We start from the raw sequence: 27,833 nt of genomic DNA, 5'->3' as shown, positions 1-27,833 counted from the left end.
GATCGGCCATCGGCTTGTGAGAACACAAAAATATGGTAATTACTTTATACTATCTGCCCATCTGTCTCCCTGACCTGTTCATAAAGCTCTCACTCTCATGCAAACAAGAGGATATGGCGGGAAGTGTTTAATTAATGCATCTGCTCCTGTGTGTGTGTGTGTGTAAGAACTAGTCTCCACATTGCTGCTTCCAGCCCAGCTGCTCTTCACAGTGACTGGCCACAGGGATGTAGTGGGAGGGGCCTTGCCTTCACTCCCATATCTAGCTAATCAGAGGGCCAACTGCAGCTGAAACCAAGAGGCTGGGGGCTTAATGAAAAAGGGTAAGCGTGCAGTCTAGGACTGGGAACCTGCAGGAATGACACCATCTACCCGGTATACCCGCTGACCGTATCCCCTCCTCCCGCCTATAAAAGAACCTGAAGAATTGAAAGAGGACTGTGTGCATTTGGATATTCCAGAGGAAAGAATTACAACAATATTTCCCTTCTAAAAACAAATCCATTGAAAGGCAGTGAGTGACCCAAAAGAAGAATTTTGGATAACAATTTTACAATACAAATTTTCGTTTTAATTCTTAAAATGTTTTATGTTGGCTTACTGGTCTTGAGTGGCTGCTTGGCCCGGGGGACCGGCTACAGGAAAACTCCAGACACGACAGCTGTTAATCAGAGACAGTACCAGATCCAGAATGGCCCGTGCAGCTACACCTTTCTGCTGCCTGAGCAGGACAACTGCAGGACCCCGAGCAGCACCTACACCAACCTGGTCCAGAAGGACGATCCGGCAGAGTATGACGAGTCTGCCCAGAGGCTGGAGCAGCTGGAGAACATCATGGAGAACAACACGCAGTGGCTCCTCAAGGTACAGTGTTCTGCTTGACTTCTCACAGCTTCTCTACTGGGAGTGCAGGTGTGTGTGTTCAACAAGGTCTCACACCCATTCGCATGATATTATACGTTTTTTTATTCAGTCACTCTATATCTTATGATCTGTTTCGTCTTTCTAATTAATTTATGTTACAAATGGTTCCACGAAAAGGTATGTTATTTGCACTCTTTGGATGAGTGCCCATATTTAAAACATAAGGGACTTGGTTGCGGATACCCCGTTGGGTGCTATGAGCCGTTCAGTGATTAAGCAGTAAATTAATGGCTCTGCTGCTCTGCCACTATGTTTAGGGCTGGCACAATCACCGTATAACTGACGGTTATGGATGAAGAGTCATGAAAATAACCATCATAACCATAACATTTTTAAATCAGCTGATTGAAGACAGGACCGCTGAGCATTCCTGCAGTTGAGTCCATTTCAGCTGTACCATGGACTCTTAACATGAAACTTTATTGTAATGTAAAAAAAAATGTCATTCAAATTCTGTTAACTGATGTGGGTCATGTAATGGAATGTATTTGTTATGATATTGAGTTGAATCAACAAATCACAGCATATCATTTTACTTCCTGTTTGCGCCTATGGGTACACTCGCAATGGCCGCCAGTCCACCCATTATGCCATCGTTGACTTGAAAAGGGACGCCCGTTATATTCAGTATATTTCTATGGCAGCAAATGCATAGAAATAAAAAAAATATTGCTATTCAAATGGTGACTGCGGTCATTTGGCTGGCCAATTACAATCATCCAAAATTCCTTGATCGTCACAGCCCTAATTATGTTACGTAAATTTAAGATGATAAAGTTAAGAGACAGTAAGCTTTTGCAGCCTTCGGCATAGATGTATAATCTGTGTTAAACTGACCTCATTATGTATCTTACTGTGCAGAGGTGATGTTATGTAGTATCATGGACTCATTTCAACTCAGGGAAATATTCATTTAGGCCAGTTACAGGTTCTGGTTTCCCACTCCGCTCAATATGGCTTACAACAGGGCTCTCCAAACCGGTTCCTGGAGAGCTACCCTTGTGTAGGTTTTCAATTCAACCCTAGTTGCAACTAACCTGATTCAGTTTATCAACCAGCTAATTAATTGAATCCGGTGCCCTAGATTAGGGTTGGAGCGAAAACCTACAGGACAGTTGCTCTCCAGGAACAAGGTTGGAGAGCCCCGTTTTACAAGTTGCTTTCTATAGGACAATTTTATTTCCCCCCCATGAGAGAATACAAGAGTATACAGTAGAACCAGGACTATACCAGTATCATGATTCTCGTTAGTATCATGGCAGGAAACAAAACAAAGCGGATTTGACTTCCTTAGGAAAACATCCCTAATGTTGGAAACAAACATGTCATCCAGAGTCACATTTATTTTCCAAGCTATAGCACACAATATTTTACATACAGCAGGTTATTAAAAGGAACAAATCATTTCTTCCCCCAAAAACAGTGATACCAGTATCTTCACAGCCCTAGTGTACACACCAACTCTTCAGTGATGTGCAGGCACGTTATACTCCAGTCACTTTCCTTACTGCCAAGATGGCTTTGAAAGACTTCCATTCAGATTCAAAGAATCCTCAGATTCTGATTGAGAGGACTGAACTTGACCTTGTAAGGATGTAGGCAAGTGAATTGTGACATTGTCCTACTATTCGAAGGGGGCATCTTGAAATGGATTCAGTCTTGAGCAATAAGAAAGTGAATGTGAGCCGAAGTAGGAAGAAAGTATCCTGAAAGACCATAAAACAAAGAAGCGTCCCAGAACAGAAGCAGGGCTGTGGTGGCTCTGTGAGTGGGTGAGAAGGGCCTGAGAAGTGACAAAGCCTCAACACAGGTGCCCAGATGAAGGGCGTGCGCATCCCTTTCAGCACTGCTGAGCCATCGCTTGTGAAAGAAACAGAGTGCCTCTGCTTGGGCTGCCTCCATTCTTTCTTCTCTATAGAGTTTGATTAATGATGAGGTCTATAGAGCTCTGACAAGACAAGCACAACTTCAAAGTCTTATCACACAGCTCACACCTCTTCAAGGAAACAGACCCTGACCTGAATCACTCCGCCAGCTAGGTCAGCTGCTGCTAAGCGTTAGGGTCCCTAGACCTTTTGTCATTGCTGTTACATCAGAGCCACTGCTTAATAAGAACACCTCAATTAGAAAAATGTAGTCTTTAAAGGATGATGTTTTGAATATGGCACTCAACATAGCTTAGAAATACATTACGGACAGCAACTTTTAAGCTAAGGACAGTGATTGATCTGAAAAGTCAGCTCTCACTCCGGAGTTTAAAAGCCTCGAAATGAAGCCGTTAAAATAGTGAATCTGTAGTCTTCAGACTCCGTGATAATCCGTCATTCAGTTCATTAAGCGTTCACTGCCTCACAGAATTCTATCCTCGAAGGACAGATTTGTTATGCGCAAACATGCGTGTAACTCTGCTAAAATCTCAAATCCAATTGACATGCATGATTTATGCTACACAATAGTCAGAGTTATGTGTGTTCAAGGTTAGGATTTGGCCTAAAGTGACTACTCTGGATGGAAAGGATTAAGAACATTGTCATTAATGTCTGTCATGGAAAGGAAGTCCAGTCTTTAACTGAAATGCAATACATTGGATGTAAAACAAACAAGTGAGCGGAACTAATCTATAGGAGATCTGCAAAGGTTCAGAGACTCCTGGTAAAAGTGAGGTCGGCTCAATGCATCCAGAATTCTGGAGGTATTTTAAAGGAAAAAGTAGACTATGTAATAGGGTCATTTGAAGAGAATTACTAATACTAACAAGTAAGAACAAAGCCTTATGCAAAATGTAAGTATCTATTTCCCAAATACATTGCTAATAAAATAAAATATAATTTTTCCTGACACGTCATAATTTCACACACTACAGCTTGTGGGAATATTGGCATGATCTGTAATAACAGAGGAAAGGCTCTTCCTCTGTACTGCACAATGTAAGACCCTGAGTCAAGGACAAAGGAAATCACTGTACATCAACTGATGAAATGAACATTTATTGTGAGAGCAGAGATAATACCTCAAATTATTGCACTGTCCCACTCTGAAAAAAAATAGGGAGTCCAGCGGATGAACTTAAAAGATGTGTCAGTTTGCGATCACGCTTTTCATGTTAACGGGGAGGAAAAACAAGCATTGCTCGTGGAATCCTTAGAGGCAGGAGTGGAGTAAACAGCTGATTAGATAGCCGTCATTGGGAACTTCCCGCTTGCAGTTCCGATGGCACACTCTTCCAGCCTCCACGTGTCTGTGTCCAAGATCACAGCCAATATGGAAGTGGAGAAAGGAAGAAAAAAAGAAAATTAGCACTGACTGCAGCACTGTCATTCATTGACATGGGAAAAGGCTAAATATGCTTCCCAGTTTAAACTTAGTCACAATAGTTTAGCTTCTTGGCGGATGGGTATACAACCTAATTGTTTACGCAAAATACCAGAAAAACTCGGTCTACAAGTGCCATGATATCATCTTGCAGTGGAAGACGCTGTGTCGTAGAGGATGCAACTCATCACTCATCATTTCCAGCCTGTTTACACGACTTTCAGGCCTAATTGCCACTCAGGAACTTGATGCAGAAAAAGCTTTATGATTGGGTTTGTTCTAAATCTGACAGGTGGATACTGATTAGGGGACATAACTCCTATCTAAAGCTTTTATTTTCTCTGAAGACAATGATACCATGTGGGATAGACACTAGAGAAGACAGCTTATTTAGAACTTTTCCACTAGTAGATATTTGACAATTTATTAGTTGTCGTCACGATGACTGAACCTAAGTCATGTAAAGGCTCATTCAGAAGTACAATTTTACAAAAAGAACCTTAGCGGTTGAATATAGCATGTTGACAGGGAATTACAGTGCAGTCTCCATTGATTGTGATACAATTTGATGTTACCAAAAACAACCATATAAAAAATGTGTAGATTCAGTTAGATATTAATCTCTAGTATAGTTCAAGTGATGGCATTAATTAATATGAATCAGAAGGGATGCTGGGAAAATATTCTCAGTCTTCTATTTTTGACCCCAACAGAAGCAAGTGAACTTCCTGCAGCAATTTGAGGCTTCAATATAATGTAAATCTAAACACTAGTCAAAATGCCTGGCCTGTCACTGGATAATTGTCTACATCTACCTCAAGACTTCTCGGTCAGACAAGGGGAAAAGCCATGAACTCCATGACAAGGCTGTACTGCTTAAAAGGAGTAATTCTAAAAGGGAAATAGGCTACACATTCACTGGGACATCCATATGGTAAACCACAGTATCATACACAATTCATTTGACGCCATCACAGTGAACCAATAATACTGATATATCACTTAAACCATCTCACTAACCTGCCTTCGTCAACTCTTATTGATCCTTACTGCAGCTGGAGAACTATATCCAGGAAAGCATGAAGCAGGAGATGGCCCAGATCCAGCAGAATGCTGTCCACAACCACACGGCAGCCATGATAGAGATTGGGGCTAACTTGCTGAGTCAGACCACTGAGCAAACACGGAAACTGACCAACGTAGAGGCGCAGGTGAGGACCTTTAACTTAACAATATTGGTTGTGTGTGTGATATATATACATACTGTATACAGTGCTGTGAAAAAGTATTTGCCGCCTTTCTAATTCTCTACTTTCGCATTTTTTTTTATACTGAATGTTATCAGATCTTCAATCGAAACCTAATATTAGATAACAGGATCCTGAATGAACAAATAATACAATTGCATACTTATCTAATTTAAAAAAAAATTGCCACACCCAATTTTTATTTTACCTGGCAAGTCAGTTAAGAACAAATTCTTATTTTCAATGACGGGCTAGGAACAGTGGGTTAACTGCTTTGTTCAGGGGCAGAGCGACAGAATTTTACCTTGTCAGCTCGGGGATTCGATCTTACAACCTTTTGGTTACTAGTCCAACGCTCTAACCAGTAGGCTACCTGCTGCCCCAATGCCACCCAATGCCCCTGTGTGAATGTCCCCTTACACTCAATAACTGGTTGTGCTCCCTTTAGCTGCAATGACTCCAACCAAACGCTTCCTGTAGTTGTTGATCAGTCTCACATCGCTAGAATTCTCTGATACAGAGCAGAATTCATGATTCCTTCTATTAAGGCAAGTCGTCCAAGTCCCGAGGCAGCAAAGCATCCCCAAAGTATACATTTTTGTTATTTGTAAAGTCAGGTTCCCTTTATCTAATATTAGGTTTTGGTTGAAGATCTGACAACATTCAGTATAAAAAAATATGCAAAAATAGAGAAAATCAGAAATGGTGCAAATACTTTCACGGCACTGTATGCTAAATGACTAAACATTCATTTAGCAGCAGCGGGGATAGTAAAATGTTTTCAGTGTAAAAGTAGACGACTAAAACCAGACATAAAGTATGTAGAAAAGATCATGGAGCTCTATATATCACCAAAATAAAGTCACCAAAACAATCACCAAAATAAAAAAAACTTGAGTCAGGGAGAATGCTCAATTCCAAAAATGTCATGGCATGGGGACCCCATTAATTTTCTTATGTTTGACACATTCCAATAGCATAAGAAAACTGCATAAGCCATGGAAAAGTGTAGAACTGCAGGAAATTAGCTTTAAAACTGCAATTTTTTCTCTGCCCCATGGTTAAAATGTGTAGAATTGCAGGAAATTAGCTTTGTGGCCAAGAGGGCCTCTAAAATGTTTGGTCAGAGACACCGCCGTTAGCCCCACCCCCCCATGCTAACTTTGCCACCACCACTGAAAAAAATCCTAGGGGAAACACTGCAATTAATGACAAAAGTAATCAAATTGGCAAAATATATATATATTTTTAATCGAATGCTGTCCAACAGGGCCAGGATTATGATTTGCTTTAGAAGGCCATTGACCATTTTGTGAACGAACTACACAGCATTTCCTGTTACTAACACCATTGTATTCCCACAAGAAAGGGTTTATCAATTTGTCACAATCAGACATCCGTGTGTTCAAAGTCACCAACACCAGCTCCAAATGGTAGACAGACACATACCCAACATTCATGTAAACAACAAATTGGCCCAGGATTTTGCTGAGTTCAGTTCCTCAAACTGGAAAATCAGAAGGGGTTTTCTGGACCTAGGATTTCAAAACATCTAAAGAAATTCATTACATTATAGAGCCACTCTTTCACAGTAGCCTCTACATCCTCTGCCCCTTTCCAATATATTTGTCCTTTATTGGAATTTGATTGTTCAGTTTTTTCCTGTTTCGAAACAGATTTCCACGACCATCTACACCCATGCTAATTGTGCTCTAAGAACGTGAAGTGAACCACAAAGTGTTTGCACATGAAGTAAGATAGGACTGTTACAAATTGAGTTTGCACTCCTAGAATTTTTATCAAGGGCTACATTTACAAAATACAAATCTCTTGAGGGTGTTGTATTGTAAATGTTTTCAGTCTACTGTGAGTGTGGATAAAAACTAAACTTATGGCAGGCTGTGCACAATTTATTTTCAACTGTAGCTGATCCAAAAGAATTGCAGTGAACTATGGAGCTGTTTATGAAACGGACTACTCTAGAGAATACAGGGAGATATCAGAATCCATTACATATTACTAATTTGAGATATTTTTCTAGCCAGGAAAAGACCAATGTTTCATTTAGTCATACCACATTCCCAATTGAGATTGCCACTTTAAAGTAATCAGTAGTTGAAACAATAACGAGTCCCCGCCACTGTTTCGGTAAAAAGCTGAGGGATGGGGGTGGAGAATTGGAACCACTCAAATTCATAGATGGAGCTATTAATGATAGGATTGACCATCCATGATATCAAAATTAGTTATATCGAGGTTTTTTGAATATACAGTGTTTGTTTACATTGACTTTGTTTACACCATTGTAGTAAAACAAGCTTATATTTTGGGCTCTGATGAGGAATTTATAAGTTCTATTCTTCAAGAATCAATGGGTACATTTCATTAATGGGAAAGTCCAAAAATGTATATACAGTGCCGTGAAAAGTATTTGCCCCCTTTCTCATTCTCTATTTTGCACATAACTGACACTGAATGTTATCAGATCTTCAACCAAAACCTAATATTAGATGTGATCAAATAACAGATACTTTCAAGCATGACATGATTGTTTCAGATCCTGCCACAACATCTCAAATTGGGTTTAGGTCTCATCTTTGACTAGGCCATTCCAGAACTTTAAATTTGTTGCTTTTCATCCATTCTGATGCAGACTGACTTGTGTGTTTTGGATCATTGTCTTGCTCCAAGACCCAGCTGTGCTCCAGCTCATGGACGTATGGCCTCCTTTAGAACTCTTTGATACAGAGGAGAATTTATGGTTCCTTCAAGGAAGGCAAATCATCCAGGTCCTGAGGCAGCAAAGCATCCCCAAACTATTACACTACTACCACCACCCGGTCGAGAGGTTGTGGCAGGACCTGAAACTAGCAGTTCATGCTCAAAACCCCACTAATGTTGCTAAGTTACAGCAGTTCTGGATGGAAGAGTAGGCCAAAATGTATCCCCAGGGATGGGAAAGACTACAGGAAGCATTTGGTTTCAGTCATTGCAGCTAAAGGTGGCACAACCAGTTATTGAGTGTAAGGGGGCAATTACTTTTTCACACAGGGACATTGGGTGTGGCATAACTTTGTTAATTAAGTATCAACATTGTCATTTGTTCACTCAGGTTTCTTTTATATAATATTAGGTCAAGGTTGAAGATCTGATAACATTAAGTGTCAGAAATATATTAAAAAAAAGAGAAAATCAGAAAGGGGGCAAATACTTGTTCATGGCAAGGTAGCAACTGCTGATTGCCCCTTTAAGGGCAGATTCTGAAAATACAAAACAAAAATTACTTGCGGGAAATCAAAAGCAAATCCCTCAAGATCCTGTGTTCTTAATTTGATTCTTGACAAATATCTGACAATGACAACAAAAGTATGTTTACTTAATTTAATCTGTAAAAGGCTTGCAGCAATTAATAGCGCAATCTCATCTAACATTTTCTGTGGGAAGTAATTGTCTCTCATCTTTAGGTAATAAATAATACAACTCGGCTCGAACGTCAGCTTCTTGAGAACTTTCTGTCAACGAATAAGTTGGAAAAACAGCTCATTTTCCAAATAAATGAAATAAGCAAGCTGAATGACAAAAACAGGTAAGGATGTTTTGTTGTTTGTAGTAAACTGCACTGTCATGCAGGTGCCCAATCTCTAAATCATGCTTTAACTAAACAGGCTACAAACACCAGATAGTAAATATTTAGTCTAATGTTTCCTATATTCTGTGTGAAACAGTTTTGTAAAACAAACCTCTTGATAAGATAGCTAGTTGCTTGGATTGGAAACCAGGGAAGTTGAGTTGCCATATGTATTGTACAACAGTCCACAACAGTAATAATTGCTGGGACAACACAAACATACTATGTAGTGCTATAAGACCAGTAATGCCCTGTCAGCTCTGTTGCGAGTTGCTGAGCGTGTACCCTGCCCTTCCTCCTCCTCAGCTACCTGGAGAAGAGGGTGGGGGAGATGGAGGTGCAGATGCAGGTGGAGCTGGAGCAGCTGAAGGAGAAGAAGGAGCAGCTCTCCACACTGGTACTGAGACAGACTGCCGTCATCGAGGAGCTGGAGAAACAGCTGCTCCGGGCCACCACCAACAGCTCTGCCCTGCAGCGGCAGCAACAGGAGCTACTGGAGACCGTCAACAACCTAATCTACACCATCTCCGTCCCCGCAGGTGGAGGAGGGTGACAGAGTCTGATAGACTCAGGAGGGGGGGGGGGGATATTGGCATCTCAGCAGCATCATTGATTAAGGCCAGAATGCTATGGTCAATTCAATTAGTCTAATAAGACATAGGTTTAGTAAAAAATAAAAATTGTTTCAAATGTAGTAGATCAAAACCACTGTTGAAAAGTAACTATCCTACTATATATTTATGGAAAAGTAAACTTGCTGCAGTATAAATTTGATGTGCTATCCACTTTTTGCAGTGAACAAGCCTACCATGATGCAGGATACACCGACCACATACCCAGACTGTGCTGCACTCTACAAGTCGGGGAACACAGACAGTGGAGTCTACTCACTGGCCCTTCCCAACACTACACAGGAGATTAAGGTACAATTAAACTCTTATGTTAATATCCATTTGTCCTATGCAATTTATAAGCTGTCTACATTCAGAATAAATGTACAATTACAGTTGAAGTCAGAAGTTTACATACACCTTAGCCAAATACATTTAAACTCAGTTTCACAATTCCTGACATTTAGTCCTAGTAAAAATTCCCTGTCTTATGTCAGTTAGGATCACCACTTTATTTTAAGAATGTGAAATGTCAGAATAATAGTAGAGAGAATGATTTATTTCAGCTTATATTTCTTTCATCACATTCGCACGGGTCAGAAGTTTACATACACTCAATTAGTATTTGGTAGCATTGCCTTTAAATTGTTCAACTTGGGTCAAACATTTCAGGTAGCCTTCCACAAGCTTCCCACAATAAGTTGGGTGAATTTTGGCCCATTCCTCCTGACAGAGCTGCTGTAACCGAGTCAGGTTTGTAGGCCTCCTTACTCGCACATGCTTTTTTTGTTCTGCCCACAAATTTTCTATGGGATTGAGGTCAGGGCTTTGTGATGGCCACTCCAATACCTTGACTTTGTTTTCCTTAAGCCATTTTGCCACAACTTTGGAAGTATGCTTGGGGTCATTGTCCATTTGGAAGACCCATTTGCGACCAAGCTTTAACTTCCTGACTGATGTCTTGAGATGTTGCTTCAATATATCAACAATTTTCCTGCCTCATTGTGCCATCTATTTTGTGAAGTGCACCAGTCCCTCCTGCAGCAACCCCCGTGCTTCACGGTTGGGATGTGTTCTTCGGCTTGCAAGCCTCCCCCTTTTCCCTCCAAACATAACGATGGTCATTATGGCCAAACAGTTCTATTTTTGTTGCATCAGACCAGAGGACATTTCTCCAAAAAGTACGATCTTTGTCCCCATGTGCAGTTGCAAACCGTAGTCTGGCTTTTTTATGGCGGTTTTGGAGCAGTGGCTTCCTCCTTGCTGAGCGGCCTTTCAGGTTATGTCGATATAGGACTCGTTTTACTGTGGATAGATACTTTTGTACCGGTTTCCTCCAGCATCTTCACAAGGTCCTTTGCTGTTGTTCTGGGATTGCTTTGCACTTTTCACACCAAAGTACGTCCATCTCTAGGAGACAGAACGTTTCTCCTTCCTGAGCGGTATGACGGCTGAGTGGTCCCATTGTGTTTATACTTGCGTACTATTGTTTGTACAGATGAATGTGGTACCTTCAGGCGTTTGGAAATTGCTCCCAAGAATGAACCAGACTTGTGGAGGTCTACAATTTATTTTCTGAGGTCTTGGCTGATTTCTTTTGATTTTCCCATTATGTCAAGCAAGGAGGCACTGAGTTTGAAGGTAGGCCTTGAAATACTTCCACAGGTACACCTCCAATTGACTCAAATGATGTCAATTAGCCTATCAGAAGCTTCTAAAGCCATGACATCATTTTCTGGAATGTTCCAAGCTGTTTAAAGGCACAGTCAACTTAGTGTATGTAAACTTCTGACCCACTGGAATTGTGATACAGTGAAATAATCTGTCTGTAAACAATTGTTGGAAAAATCATGCACAAAGTGGATGTTTAAACCGACTTGCCAAAACTATAGTTTGTTAACAAGAAATTTGTGGAGTGGTTGAGTAGGGGTTCTCCTTAGATACTTTTCATTGGTGAGTTACAATCTGGCAATTACACATCGCTTGTTCTCACAAAACTACCATTGCTTTTAAACTACTGATATGGAACTGTTTTTATTGTTAAGTTTGTTGCTGTAGATACCGGGAGAAAATCTTTGTTGTTTTGTTTGAAGGCTTACTGTGACATGGAGATGGAGGGGGGTGGATGGACAGTACTACAAAAACGATTTGATGGTCGGGTTGACTTCCACCGTACGTGGAAAGAGTACAAAATGGTGAGCGCTAGAGGAAATGATCCCAGTCCCACAGCACAAAGCTTAGATAACGCTGGCCAGTGGCAACAAACAGAACAAACATTATGATCATATTAAAAGTTGAATAATTATGTTTTTATATTCCTTCAAAGGGCTTTGGAAACCCTTCAGATGAATACTGGTTGGGAAATGAGTTTGTTTCGATACTGACCAATCAGCAACCATACGTCTTGAGAATACAGATGATGGATTGGGAGGAAAACTCAGGATTCTCACTATATGACCAGTTCTCTCTCGGTAGTGAAGCAGAAAACTACAGGTATGCCTAGATTTCCCAGGTGTGGTGTTCCAATGCTAGGCTACTTATGTGACGGAAACTATGTTGGGGGAGTCTGTGTGGAGGACCTTTAAATATAGGTGATCGCTTTTAGTACTTTGCGATGTGGACTGAAACACATTATCATAGCTGCATGACAGAGACAGATTTAGTCTGTTACTCAAGATGTTTTGATGTAGTAATGTTAAAGTAAGTTCTAACAAAATGGTGCATACAACATGTTCTTGAAAATCAACAAACAAAACATTTACCTTGCCTGAAAATATAAATATGTAGGGTGGGCGGTGGGAAGATCAAACACTTGTCACCAGTCCAAAATAAATATTTTGTAATCTGGAAAATGGTCAGGATCTGTGAAACAGAAGACTAAAATGCTTCGGTCTCCTAAACATTCAATCTGCACCCCTAGACATCACCAGTACCTGCCATTTTCTTTGCTGAACATAAGCTGATTTTAAGGAGAGAACTGATACTTCCTCTGTTTGAGCAGACCTCTACTCAAGCACACTCCTATTCATTACTTTAGTCTCGAAGTATGACCCTTGACTATTCTAGAACCAGAAATATAAATGTTTCCATATAACTCATCTTAATACTAAAATTCAAAGGCCACAAAACAACGGAGGTTAGCAATGACATCAATACCTCATCACCAGCACTGATATTTTCGACAGAATGAGTGGGCGGAAGTTAGGCCTAGCGGTTAGAGCATTGAACCAGTAACCAAAATATCGCTGGTTCAAATCCCCGAGCCAACTAGGTGTAAAATCTGTCGATGTGCCCTTGAGCAAGGCACTTAACCCTAATTGCTCCTGTAAGTCGCTCTGGAAAAGAGCATCTGCTAAATGACTAAAATGTAAAAAACAACCAAACCATAACAGGGCCCTTCTGTCAGCAAACCCTACTGCAGCTGTCATGCTTCACTTAACTTGCAAATGACTAGTGTGAAGACATAGCCTATACTAGGGTTACTCAACTCTTACCCTACAAGGTACAGAGCCTGCTGGTTTTCTGTTCTACCTGATAGTTCATTGCACACACCCGGTGTCCCAGGTCTAAATCAGTCCCTCATTAGAGGGGACCAATGAAAAAATTCCGTGGCACTGGTTTCGTGGTCCAGAGTTGAGTTTGGGTGCCGATAGCTTGTCATGGAGCACAAGAAAGGTTCAAAAGTAGTCACGGAAAACCAAGGGATCTACAAACACAGCATCTTGTAGGTTAGTGCTAGCAGAGTAAGGAATCCTTGGCGGACTAAACTTGGGTCTTCCGACGAATGGCAATCATGTACTTCCTCCTCACATTGTATTTCTCTGTTTTCTTTACACAGGATACACCTTAAAGGCTACAGTGGAACAGCAGGCAAAATTAGTAGCCTTGGTCAACCAGGAAGTGATTTCAGCACAAAAGATGCCGACAATGACAGATGTGTTTGCAAATGCTCACAACTGACAACAGGAGGTAAGGAACAGGTTCATTTGCCAATCTCCTCGGCTTTTCCACCGGCCTTCATTAAGATCAATTATTTCCTCCATTTTCACATTTAACCCCCCCCCCCCCACAAGCGTTTGGCACTACCCCCAGAAAAAAAAGTTAAAAGACGTCTTGCCTTTTCCTTCTGTCGTGGGGTCAAGGCTCTCAAGCAAAATTAGATATGAGCTGATCAGTAATTAACTCAGTTGGGAATTCAGCCCCTGCAACAGTTGACATTAATAGTCTGGGAACTAAGGATTTCCCCCTCCCCCTCTCTCTGAGCTCAGAATAGAGGTCCTCCTCCATGCCTCTGATTTGTAGACTGCTTTGGGCGCTAGACTTGGACTTGTTCCGTGTATCGGGGGTCTGCCTACTCTACATGTAAGCTGCTCTCCAAATGATTTCCCCTCCCGAGGTCTCGCATAGAGGAATCCCTATACCTCAGGGAATTGTTGGGGATAACCAGCTGCATATGAACAAAAATAGGACTAAGATGACATACACAGGGGGGGGGGGATGAGCTGCACAACTTGCAGTCCATGTGATATAACAATCCCGACTTTCCCATTGAACTCAACGAAACTGAGGCTACAAAACTGTGGGAGTTAATCGTAATGTGATAATACAAAACGTCACTGTTAGAAGGAGAAGCACAGCCCCTGATTGGGCTTGTTGTCTTATAGACCATGCACATCATGAAAAACCTCAGACTGACAATCTCTTGTTTTCTGCTTTTCAAGGCTGGTGGTTTGACGCCTGCGGCCCCTCTAACTTGAACGGAATATTTTTCCAGCACGGCCAGAACTCTAATCGATTCAATGGAATCAAATGGTACTACTGGAAGGGCTCAGGCTACTCACTGAAGTCTACCACAATGATGATCAGACCAGTAGACTTCTGAGGCTGTCCCAGAGACATGCCTCTCACAGACGGACATAGGAGAGCATTGTCACTCTGGGAAACTACAGACAAGACAGGCAAAAAAAGACTGAACTGCTCCATAACAGCAACCTCACCACAAGGAAAGGAACAAATTAATTCACTCCAACAAAATTGACAGGTGAAAACATGCAGAAGTCTATGAACTGTGTATTTTCAGAAACATATGGGCTTTGGACTGCATAACCAACCAGGACAAGGCAGTCAAAGGATAAAACAGGTATTTATAGCTAACTGGAACTGTGGTAGAGATAACAGTATTGTTTTCTATAACAAGCAATACCAGGGGAAAGGTCAGTGTGTAACACAATGCAAGGTTGACCAAGTACATTCTGTAATAACGATATTTCACCCCATTACATTTGATACAATGAATTTGAAAATGGTTACTTTATTTTATAATAGGCCTAATACTAAAAGCAGAGAACTAGGGTACAAATACTTGATCAAATATGAACATAACGCACTATGGTCATCAGTAATGAATCTACTGCTTTTCTTTCTTAGAGCTTGTACATACTCACATGATATAATTTAAAATGTATAGATGGTTCACAAAATGTATTAAAATCAGATGTGATAACTTTGATTGGGATGTTACTCAAAACATGTAATCAATGTCAATTAACCTAATTATGCACTTGTGGGAATCTATTGCAAGTGTGTTCAACTTTTTCCATGATTACACAATCGACTGAGTAATTTGACTTCCACATCCTTTGCCTGACTTAGGCTACGTACTCTGTTGTGATCCTAATCTGTACAAGGTATCCAGAGAAAGTGGAGCATATCTGCTTATATTTATCAATCGAATTTAATTGTTGTACTGTAGAAATGTGATTTATGGTTATAATAATTTATGTAATACATTTTACCCATGCTTCTGTGAACATTTGGGACCAAAACCTTTTCACTTAATTCTTCTAAACGACTGGCGTTATGAGTAGGATTAGTGTATTTAGGAATTTTTCTGTGTGGAGTACAATGTCTTGTCAGATCCTGTCACTCCTACGTGACGCTCGTCCCTCCACCGACGGCCGTCGCGCAATCTGATGTGAAACAATGATGTGGAGTATGGATAATGGTTGTCAGAAAGGCAAAGAAAGACATTAGAACACCATGCAAATTAAATTATCTTAAATTCAAGCTACAGTTATGTCTTCATTCTGCTTTAACACAAAACATTAAAAATGTGTTTAAAATGTCTGATGTGTCATGCCTATGATGTTTAAAAAATGCCTTCAACTTTCAATTCAGTTAGATTCTCGGACAACGTCAGGCTTTTGCAGGAAGCTATTTACCTCAGCACTACCCACTACTGCACAAGACAGAAATCAGCACAGATTGAGCGTGTGTCAGGTAAAAATGCTGAATGGCCCCATTCAAATCAAATGACCTGGCTCATCAAGAGCCTTCAGGGAGTGTGGAGATTGTTTTGGCCGCCACAACAGAACTGTGTGCAATTTCAAAAGGAAATGTGATGAGACAGTATTCTATAGCAAAACACCCCTTCCCCTTCACAGATGCAAGCCAAAGATTAATGAATGGAAGAGGACAGGAAGAAGCAACATCCACATATGACACAGGATGCTGGAGTGAAAAACTGCTTTGAAAATTAATTAATGGCAATAAAATTAGGTGTCCTACCCACTTCCTATTGTTTGGAATTCCAGCTCTTAGAGACAGTTGCAGCATATGCTAGTAAACTGACCAGGCAATTTCATTATAAAAGCATAGACTTAACCAATATGACCCCAAGGGCTATGTTTGAATAAGAATAGTATACAATATTAGTAGAATCTTCAGGTGCTGCTGGAAACTGATCTGAAAGTTCACATGGTTCTTCTGGAATTGCCTTTGCTCCAAACACCACAAAACCTGTTTAGGGGAATATTACTAGCAGTCACGGGCGACGCCCAGGAGAATGTTGAGGGTCCACCGGTGGCCCACCGACACCACGTGGGTTGTGTTCTTACACACCTGGTCCACCACTGGGAACCCATCCAGAGTTTGGACCACCTGGGTCAATATGTGCTGCTTTCTGAGGAGCCAGAGGTGTAAAGAAGAAAACCTTTCTAAATATCGAGGTTAGTAGGTTGAGAAGGCAAAGTACTGCCAAGAAGTTCAACAAGACATGATCAAATGTTAATCTGTCTAAGATCCCAAATGTGGCTGTAACAAATAGGTTTGGATCTACTTACTTTGTGGGCATGCTTGTCATAACTAATGTCCTTAGTCTGGATTGAAAAATTATAAACAAATTATATGCACTTTAGAGTACATTAGCACACAGTGAGTTCAATACAAAGTACACACCTAAATAATGACTAAGGGATAATAGCAGCCATAAAGTCTCAGTTTTCAATAGTTTGCATATTGCTTTCCTTTGTTGATATCGAGCGGCAACACAGTGGTACAGCTCTGGATAGGTAAACAGTGAACACCACATGCCAGATATCTGCAGAATTTGATGTGTGAAGAGGAAATAAACGCCCCCAAGGCCATGAAACAGTGTAAAACAGGTTGGAGCGCACCGCCGGTATTTAAAATTATTCTGGACCATCCATCTTATATACAGACACAGTAGTACCACCGCCCCCTCACAGTCAATCAGCACTGAACACCTGAGCGACAGTTAGTGACAGGGCGAACAGGCTCTTTCCCGGCAGGAACCGCTCTCCAGTCCCCCAGCCGGAAGTCTGGGGTGAAGGCGTCCTGAGCAGAGGGCATCCAAAAAAGCCCACCAGTACACGGCCCCATACATGACTGCTTTACATGCATAACAGGGCATCCGTGACATCAATGTGGCCCAGGTGTGATAAAAAGGTTGCTCGTTGCGTATTAGTAATGGCGGGGTTGGAAACAGTCAGCATACGGCAAGGGTCGAGAAAAGTTTAACAGGCCTTTTGTTGAGAAGGTAGCCCAGTATATCGACTGAGCTGAGGATTGCTTGACATTTCATCTGAGGGCTGTTGTGACAAAGTGTGTTAGCAATCGACAATAATTAAATAATTCACCCTGTCCAACCACACTTTAGACATGTTCTTGTTTTTCATTTGAAGGTTTTACAACACCTAGATCCTCCGTGACAACAGAACCCTTTTAAGTCTGCCATACTCAAAAGAAAAACACACCCAAAACCCCTATACAAATGGACATAAAAGGATTCATTGATAAAAATGTAAAAAAGGTTTCAGCTTTCTTTAGTAAAGCATGGCATGGTTTGGTCATCCTTCATCGCAAACGATTGTCCTTAGCGCAGTGCTGAAATAAGTTACTCACTGATCTTTAAGATGGACATCAACCATCATCACTGTGATGGAAGCTGATTATATGGGATGGAAAGAAATGCTGCTGTTGATAATACCAAAGAAAGGTGTGCATCAGGGAGGAAACAATGTTTTCAGTAGCAATGCAAGAGACTGGCTGCCCATTGCTGACACTGATCTGGGAATGTTTTTCTGACATCAAACAAGCTGGCTAGGAGGATTTTCTGTTAGAGGGTAAAAAGCCTAAAGAACTATTATTCATTTTTCACTCTTTTGCCAAGAAACAAATGAGGAATTTCAACAACTACGTTTTTTTGGAGTTTCCTCAAAGGGGATTTTTGGCTTCACTTATGCAATGTTCTGGCAGCAGTGCAAGAGGGCAGGCATTGAACAAAGAGTCTGCACTAAATAAACCTAAGACAAAGAGTTGGTGTAAACTGTTGCACCAGGCTCCATTTCAATGCGCCTCTCACAAATGAAGGAAATTATTTTGGGTATGACGAGGTCCCGTTGATGGCCGGTCTATGCAAACTGAAATGACTCAGGCTCTATCCATACAGTCAACTTCCATTGGCCTTTGTCCTAATCTATCTGGGGTCAGGGGGGCTGGAATGGCCAATTTTAACTGAAAAGCACAAGGGTACAAAGATCTGATTACCGATTGAACATTTGCAACAGCCGTGCATAGAAAACATCAACAATCACACGGTTAGGCTGCATGAAGCCAATAAAGTGGTTACGGCATCATGTTTCCTGAAGTTCTTTAAGAGCACATGCACAATGGCATCTTATAAAGCCAAGTACTCAAGATAAAAATCAACTCATTTCTACATTAGGGGGTCATACAAATAAATGCTCAATGATACACATACAGGACAACTCCCCTTACTGCTAAGGGTACAAAGATCACATCAGATGTCATGCTTCATCAAAACATTTCATTAAACATATATTTTGCCTCAGTAAACTACTCTACAAAATCATAGACTAAGTTTGATAATGCTGATAGTGTCAGAAGAACAAAGAGGTTAAAAGTGGTTTATGTCATGACTGTTGTACTTGCACATGACTTCATTCCACTCTTGGTGAATGGTAAGTCTACCTTTGTTGAGATGCGGAGGGGATTGAAGCCAAATCCAAACAGTTCACTCCATAATATCTTATGAGTGCTCCCAGGACTTTTTAACAAGGCACTCCTTTGGAGATTTTTGCATTTTTTTTTTTTAAAAACACCTGTAAATGCCAGTTCCTGCAACATAGCGCAAAAAATGGCCTTATATGATAACAAATCAAGGAAAAACTATTTCATAAAAAAAAAATGCACATTCCACAAAGTGGAGCAGCACCTCTTACAAGCTTACATTCATTGGGGAGAACCCTCGCTCCTATTACACAGGCTCTTCTGTGAAGGTTGAAATCTCTTCCACAGTTGTAAATCAAGGGGCCAGTTCTCCTGATAAGTACCCCGATTTCTTTTTCCTCCATCAGATTTTGGGGTGGAAGTTTCATGACACATTCTATTCAAATCACTCTATTAAATGTAAACTAAGAAAGTAGACGAACTAGCGCATGTAATGATGAAAAAAATATGATGTATTCTGCGATACAGTTCACATGGGAATTCAAACAAGATTTCTTCAGTGTTAAGAGCTGAAGTTTTGTTCAGGTTGAGCGAACACAGAAGACAGTGTCAGGTACATTTTCACAGGAGAGGATGTTATCCTACCAACATGTAGGTATCACAGAGAGCCCCTGTGGCAGCAGCTTCAAAGACCATCATGACTACTCATTCACCCACTGCAGTTTGAGCAGCTGTGTTCAAAAGGAATGGAACACAAAAGGCAAACAATATGCCACTGTTCCTCCACAGGTTGGCTTTACCAAGAGATCATAGCGAACAAGTAGACCAACTCTAGGTGTCGGGCCTAAGTCGTATTCCAGTCACAAACTGTCAGGTTAAATAAATATCTATGAAAATCAAAACCATGACACTGTTTAAAATGATTGGCTATAAAAAGTAAAAGAGTCATACACGATATACAAGCTTCAGGTAATTTATTGGGTAAACCAATTGCGGGCTATAATAATTACAACCAACACCACCACAGAAGCAACTTAAGATGATCAATTTGGTTCCAGTTGTAGGCAGTTCCTCTGCCTACAACTGCTGAATGCGTATTCGCTTGTTTTTGTGTGATGATGGTATCAGGCGAACAGACATTGTCAGTAAGGTTCTTCAAGAAAGGTTAACATTTGTTTATTAGAAAATGTATCACCCCATCAGTATTAAACCGTTAATTTAATATTGTTTTCCCATCATTTCAGGGGAATCCTCAATAGGCTATATTAAAACTTCCAATTCACAATATGATTAACTTACATGGGCCATACAATGTTTTTCAGCCTTTGCATCAAGGTAGTATGATATGGTTAATGAATGCAATACTGATGCTGTAATAAAATGGTATCACATTTTGGGACACTGGCAGAGAAAAGATTGCAAACATTCATGTGGATAATGAAACTCAACAACCACTGTGCCAATTCTACAGCATATTATTATTATTACCTGAGAGGCAAAAGTGTTTGATGTTGATCAGTTACATTTAAGTATAGCAAACATTGAGAATACCTTCCTAATATTGTGTTGCCCTCAGAACAGCCTCAATTCGTCAGGGCATGGACTCAACTAGGTGTCGAAAGCGTTCCAGAGATGCTGGCCCATGTTGACTCCAATGCTTCCCACAGTTGTGTCAAGTTGGCTGTATGTCCTTTGGGTGGTGCACCATTCTTGATATTAAACCCAGCAGTGTTGCAGTTTTTGGCACAAACAGGTACGCCTGGTACCTACTATCTACTACCTACTGTTCAAAGGCACTTAAATCTTTTGCCTTGCCCATTCACCTGCTGAATGGCACACATACACAATCCATGTCTCAATTGTCTCTAGGCTTAAATCCTTCTTTAAAACAATCTCCCCTTCATCTAAACTGATTGAAGTGGATTTAACAGGTGACATAGCTTTCACCTGGATTCACCTTGTCAGTCTGTCATGCAGGTGTTCTTACTGTTTTGTATACTCCATGTATATTGATTAGTAAAACATGCTAATGTCTTGAATACCATTGCATTGATTATATTGATGACATGGTAACATCCCAACACGTAGTATATACAGTTTAGAATTCATATACTTTTGAAATGTCGGCTACTTTTTACTTGTTTGTCCTTGTGCCGAGTTAAGAGAATCAAACTTTTGTGCTTATCTAGTGCTTTGTTTGCTGCTGCCAAACTTGGTTTTGAAAGGTGTGTGGGATCTGTTGAAGCACTCTGCTGGTCAGGGGCACTAGTCAGTTCATCAGTGAAGTCTTTAGACACTCTAGAGAATGGCAATGCGCTATGCCTACTTCTTCTAGTCAGAGTTTGTTTTGTATTATTGTCCTCGGAGGATGGACATCCCTTTGTATCCTGGCGTGGATGAGCATGTTGATCTAACATGCTGTTTACACTGCTGGTTTCTCTTACACTGGGCACCCCATGTGTTCTCTTTTTGGCACTGGCCGACTCAGACCCTGTGGTTTCACTCTTGCCCCTCTTCCTCTTCCCAGGGCTAGGCTGAGGCTCCAGTTCAAAGGGGATCGGAACCTTGGACTCTAAGGGCAAGCTGGGTAAGAGGCAGCTTCGTTGTCTCCTAGGGTTGTTAGCTGGAGAGAAGAAGTCCACAAATACCCCATCATCATCGTCTGCACAAGGGGAGGCACGGAAGCTATTTGAGACCGTGCAAGATCTTTCTAGAGCAGGAAGCGAGGATTTTCTACATTCGCTCACTTTTGATTTCGGTGTGGTAATCTTTAGGGATGTTCGATGAGGCACAGTGGGTTTTTCGGGTAAAAATTTTGAAGAACGGCGACTAGAAATCTCCAGATTAGTAGTTGGCTTACTTTCTGGAAGGGACTGTGGTGTTCTGCTTTTCCTGACAGGTGGTGTGACTTTTTCCATATTACTTCTGCTGGATGATAGCCCATTTTTTCCCATCCCGAAACTGTTAAACGTAAACACTGATTGCACACTCTTGCTACCCTCCGGGCAGTCATCCAGACAGGGACTCTAAGGATATGTGCTTTTTGATGACATTACATTTAATTGAGGTCCTCTTAGGATTTTTGTCTTGTTTACGCTCTTTAGCCGGTGAATTGGGCAAAGGGCTTTGAACCAATGCATTTTGTCTGGGCAAATCACTGCACGTTGACTTCCAAGGTTTCTGAAAGTCTTTCTTGTGCTGTGGTTCACAGGTGGCTTCATGTTGCTCCTCTCCATCAGTCTGATTTGAGCCAAAATATGTATTAAAATCCTGATCAGATTCTTCTTCTGCAGGAGAAAGATATGCCATTATGAGAAGAAAATATACTGATAAACTTCTAGCATGGTAAAATTGATACCGTCAATGCATCTTATGTACTTACCCAGGTTTTTCAAGAAAGAGTGGGATGGTGTATTCCCAAGAGAAGGCTTAAACTCAGGCGATAACCTAGATTGTCCCATCTGTGAAGCTGAGAGAAAGCATTAACTAGAGTCAGCAAATATGTCTCAACTCAATCGTTTAACACCCCGGCCCATGTTTTGCAGATGCTACACATACTATACACATAAAACTATTGGCCAGTCACAAAACATACCTGTGGCGGATAGATTTTCCCTAGCTTCTCTCATCTCCTTCAGCCTCTGTGCCATGAAGTCACACCGTTTCATAGAAGGACTGTAAACTATTCCTTTCTCTTCGTCAATAATGTAAGGGGACACATCTGCTACTACACAGAAATATATTTACATATGAAACCACAACCACACATAAAAAAAAACATTTATTTATATTAAATGAATAACATATTATGAATATAATGTATGACATGAGGAGAGATTCCTTACTAAAAGGTGATTTTGGTACTAGGTCTTCGATCATCTTGTCCAGTTTTTTCTTCATGCGCCTGTCATTCTCAGGGGTCCTCTCAGGGGTGTCTCTTGGCTGCATACAACGATGCTGTATAAAAATAAAATAAAAGATATAACACTCATTTTAGATAAAAACACTTCAATAGACCCTTTCAATAAAAATAATCTCCATAGCCTAATAATTTAAAGAAATTAGGTAAATATGCAGTAATGGATGAATTGCAGAAAGCTAAGTAATTAATGACAGTGATTAACTATTGCCCACTGGTATATTAATGTCTTCTTGATAGTGAAACCCAAGAGAAGTTATGCACTGTGAATCCTTAAACCTAACTGAGAATTAAATTTGCCTACCACCCTTTTCTTGAGTGCTGAATTGACTTCATCATTTAATGCCGGATACAACTCCTCATCAACATGTTCACCATCATCTTTACATCTGCATTAATAAAACAAACAATATGAGTGACAGGATAACAGGGGCAGAAGGTAGCCTACGGTTAAGAGTGTTGGGCCCTGAGCTGACTGGCACTTACCCCACATTTTTGTTTTCACACTGTTGCTACTCACTGTTTATTATCTATGGATAGTCACTTTACCCTTACCTACATGTACAAATTACCTCGACTAACATGTACTCCCGCACATTGACTCGGTACCCCCTGTATATAGCCTCAATATTGTTATTTTATTGAGTGACTTTAAGTATCTTTATATTTGGTTTAAAAAAATCTTAAAAGTGCATTGGTTAAGGGCTTGTAAGTAAGCATTTTCTGGTAAGGTACCTTCTGTATTGCTGTATACCTGCTGTATTCGGCGCATGTGAAAAATATAATTGGATTTGCTCATGTAAGTCGCTCTGGATAAGTGTGTGTGCTAAATGACTAAAATATAAACACAACATGTAAAGCGTTGGTCCCATGTGCCATGAGCTTAAAATATCCCTGAAATTTTCCATACTCACAAAAAGTTTATTTAGCTAATATGTTATGCACAAATGTGTTCCTGTGGGAACATCTGAGACCAACCACCCAGACAACTGATGAATATTTATGTCATTAATAAAGCCCTTGTGTTGGGCCTGACTACCAAGTGGGTGGGCCCCTGCCCTCCAAGGCCCAGCCATGGTTGGGCCCCTGCACAGTCATGTGAAATCCATAGATTAGGGCCTAATTAGTTTAATTCAATTGATTGATTTCATTATATGAACTGTAATTCAGTAAAATCGTTGAAATGGTCACGTTTATATTTCGCTCAGTATAAATAACAGAGCTCACAGCTATTTTATTTGTCAGTCAGTGACACCTTGTGGCTGATGAAATAATTGCAAAAACAACAAAATGGTCACCGACTTGTCATCATGCAGACCAATAGATATTGACGACACATCGTTGTCATTGCTACGATGTTGCACTTTAAGGCCGAACAGCGTTTACTCTGTAGTCCTGTGTAGCGCAGTTGGTAAAGCATGGCACTTGCAACACCAGAGTTGTGGGTTCAATTCCCAAAGGGGACCAGTATATAAATGTATGCACTCACTACTGCGAGTCGCTCTGAATAAGAGCGTCTGCTAAATGTTGAAAATGGAAATGAAGCTTGAGGCTTACCTGGCCACCCAGAGGACAGACACAAGTCTCACACCTGTCTTCTTGGCTTTATTCCAGGTTGCTTGATGGCCATTTTTAAAGACTACGTGTGTGACTTGTTTCTTGAAGGTTTTAGATACCTGGAATGATACAGGTAAATATCACAATGTGAAATGTGTACATAGTAATAACCTTTCCAACTACTTAAAGGAAAATACCACTCAAAAACAATGTTGGTGTGTTTTGATAGTCTCCAAAATTATTTGCATGTCAGCAGTCACATTTTCAAGATACAGAACAAAAAAAAAAAAAATGTCACAGTATGATGTGTTTTGCATAATACCAAAAGATAACGGATTTGAGTGGAATTTTTCACAAAACAAACGTCTGTGTAGTTAGCCAATAGCTCTCGAAAACCCTTCTCCGTACATAGGGTTTTCAGCAGTTAGTCGCCCACAGTTGGCTCCATGTGAACTACAATTCCGACGCTGTGTTTTAACGTTTAGACACATCAATAATCACTTTCAAACTGTTTCCCCCCCCTAAACATATGCTCCTTATCTTTCATAAGAGCGAGAAGGAATCTTCCAAATAAACATACAGGTGTTAGGAGCATGCTAGATAGGTGGCCAGCTGTGCTAATTAGCTATGTCTAAACATGAGCTGTAACATGGAAATATATGGCCATGTGGGAACACTAACCTATAAAAGATGTAATTTAACCCTTTTCCCCCTCCTCGCCAATATGAAAGATACGTTCATTGTGTTTCCAAAAACGTACCGCAAGCGATGCGTTTTAACGTTCAGAATGAGAGTCTGGGATCTTAACAGAACCCCCTCAACCAGAATACACTATCGTCAATAGGCGCTAATGTAGTTAGCATCTATGACAGGGTTAGTTATCCATGTATAAAAGGGTAACTCACCACACCTCCCATATCCTGCAGCTGCTGGATGAACGGTTTCGAGTAATTCTCTGTTTTACTTGATGACCACACGTCAACGTAGGCAACAACATCTAGAGAAAATATCAAACCCCACCCCCCCATCCTTTATTCAAAGACAAATGAGAAAATACAAGAAAAAGCTGTAGCTAGTTAGGCAAGCTATCCAAACCATGATGTTAGTTTACACATTTACCTTTCAGAATAGAAGCAGATTTAGGTGTACTGTTTGTGGTCATTTGAGTCTCTTACTGAAGGATTTCCCTACAAAATTGGAGAAAGAAGTAACCAAGTTCAATTTGAGGAAGGAAAGTGCAGTCAGTTAGCTAGTGCAATGGGGGCGCATGCTGGGAGGGGGGGGGGTGCTTCTGGCAAGTAATATAAACCATATTTGATGACATATTACAAAAAGCTACAAATCCATTTGTATTTGTCACATGTGCCGAATACAACAGGTGTAGAATTTACAGTGAAATGTTTGCTTACGAACCCTTCTCAACGATGCAAAGTTTAAAAATAAAATAGTAACACAAGCGGAATAAAATAAAATACAACAATGGAGCACCAGTACCAGATCAAAGTGCAGAGATAAGAGGTAGATATACATGAAGGCAGGGTAAATTGACTGGGCAACAGGATAGAAAATAATGACAGTAAAATAAATAACAGAGCAGCAAATGAGTAAAAGTGTGTTCGTGCGCATGAATGTGTTTGTGTTGTATCAGTCTGCATGTGCATATGTTGCGTAAGTGAATGTGTGGGGGTTGTGTGGTAGTGTATGTGCAGATAGTTTGGGTACCATTAATAAGCTGCCATATCTAACTTTTTGTAGGACCTGACCAAATTCACACCGAAGTGGTATAGATCTGTCATTCTCATTGAAAGAAAGTCTAAGGAGCAGTAGAGCTGTTCTATGTATTTTATGTATATGCTTACCGTTCTTAAGTTATTTTGTTCGCCTTTTACTTTCGGTTTTGTATACCAACTTCAGACAGCTGAAAAAAAAATATTTTTGGTTATGTAAAATATATTTCACAGCTGTTTAGATGGCACATTATCTACACTATTTAATTAGTTGCTTGTTTTGTCACAAACTAAAATTAGGCGAACAAATAGAATTCTAGCAACCAGGAAATGGCGGAGAGATTTCTGCATAGCGCATCTTTAACTTACTATTTAACAGTCTGGCTACGAAACAGTCTTATGGGGGTAGAAGTTGTCTCGGAGCCTGTTGGTCCGAGAGCCGGTGCTCCGGTACCGTTTACCGGACTGTAACTACACCCATTTGCAAACTCGTAACTATCTAGTTAGGCTAGGTAGCTAACTAGAACTACAAAGTGTATGTATACTACTGCAAGCAAATTCACAAAACATTGGGTCCGAAGACATCTAGCAAAGTAGCTAACTTTTGAATGCAAATCGTAAACGCTTTAATTTCCCTGCAAACTGTGACCATGACTAGCTACTTGCCATTGAGTAAGGAGTGCTAACTTTAGCTAGCTAGCTAGAACATTTCGACTGAATTAAGACCATTTCAAACAGAGTAGTTACTGTCATTTTGCTACTAATTGTATAAAGTGTGTAATCTGTTAACTAAAATGTGTGGTTAAAAAAACAAAATATATATATAACGTTATATATACACACTTTTTGCTACTTAGTCGGGCGCTGGACAAATCCTTTCCAAAATCTTGACTTTCCGCGCGTGTATTTTTTAGGACACAAGGCTTGCTGGGAAGTGGATGTGGTGTAACCTGTCATTGGTTGGTGAAAGTGTTGCCATGTTTGAAATTTCCTGGAATTGGCCTATTTTGAAAACGACGTCGCGGGTGAAAATGACACACACACAGGATGCCGCGCGGTGAAACACTGCTTCACATTCATTTCAATGGAAGGACAGTTTGAGACGCGAATAGGGCGGTGCGAAGGTGGTATAGGACGCGGTGAAAAATATAAACTTTCCCAACTTTATGCAAATCACCAGTGGCAACGGCTGGGTGATGACCAATCATATCGAGTAGTTCCCATGACGAATTTGACGCTATGCGACCCAAGGCTGGAAACTTTCTTCAGCAAAGATGGCTGACAAGAATAGCAAATGATTATAACGTCATAACGAATCATGCTAAAAATTTACAGTTGAGAGGAATATGTTAGCTAATGTAGAGACAAACGATTATGCTTTTTTTTTTTTAACTGACCTTGGATCATTAACTCTGGGACTACTGCATCTCTATCTGTATTTCAATGTAAAGCATCTCTTTATAATACTTCCTGTTGACCTCTCACCTCTGATCATGCTGTGGCCTCTATGTAGCCAGTTCAGATGCGGGAAGGGTTCACCGACACAGCTGATATAACCTAGAGGATTTAGGGAGAAGAGGAGAGAGGGATGAAGTGAAGGAGAGACTCATTCAAAAAAATAAGGTAGTTAAAGAGACA

General features: G+C 40.6%; 1 protein-coding gene and 1 pseudogene across 1 annotated transcript; one reads left to right on the top strand and one right to left on the bottom strand.

Annotated features, from left to right (window-relative positions):
- The window catches only part of LOC139580288 (microcephalin-like), a 33,851-nt pseudogene extending 6,498 nt beyond the window's left edge, over positions 1-27,353 (bottom strand).
- On the top strand, positions 443-15,848 carry LOC139580444 (angiopoietin-2-like). The gene is made up of 9 exons (XM_071409118.1): positions 443-864; positions 5,292-5,447; positions 8,948-9,069; positions 9,418-9,650; positions 9,907-10,034; positions 11,816-11,917; positions 12,049-12,215; positions 13,561-13,691; positions 14,444-15,848. Exons 1-9 carry the CDS (start codon positions 583-585, stop codon positions 14,602-14,604), a joined length of 1,482 nt encoding a protein of 493 aa, XP_071265219.1. The 5' UTR covers positions 443-582; the 3' UTR covers positions 14,605-15,848.
- Positions 27,354-27,833: the final 480 nt, after the last annotated feature.

This window comes from Salvelinus alpinus, chromosome 7, assembly GCF_045679555.1.
Source record: "Salvelinus alpinus chromosome 7, SLU_Salpinus.1, whole genome shotgun sequence".
Taxonomy (NCBI): domain Eukaryota; kingdom Metazoa; phylum Chordata; class Actinopteri; order Salmoniformes; family Salmonidae; genus Salvelinus; species Salvelinus alpinus.
The sequence above is the reverse complement of the archived record's forward strand: the minus strand, read 5'-3'. Positions and strand labels throughout refer to the sequence as shown.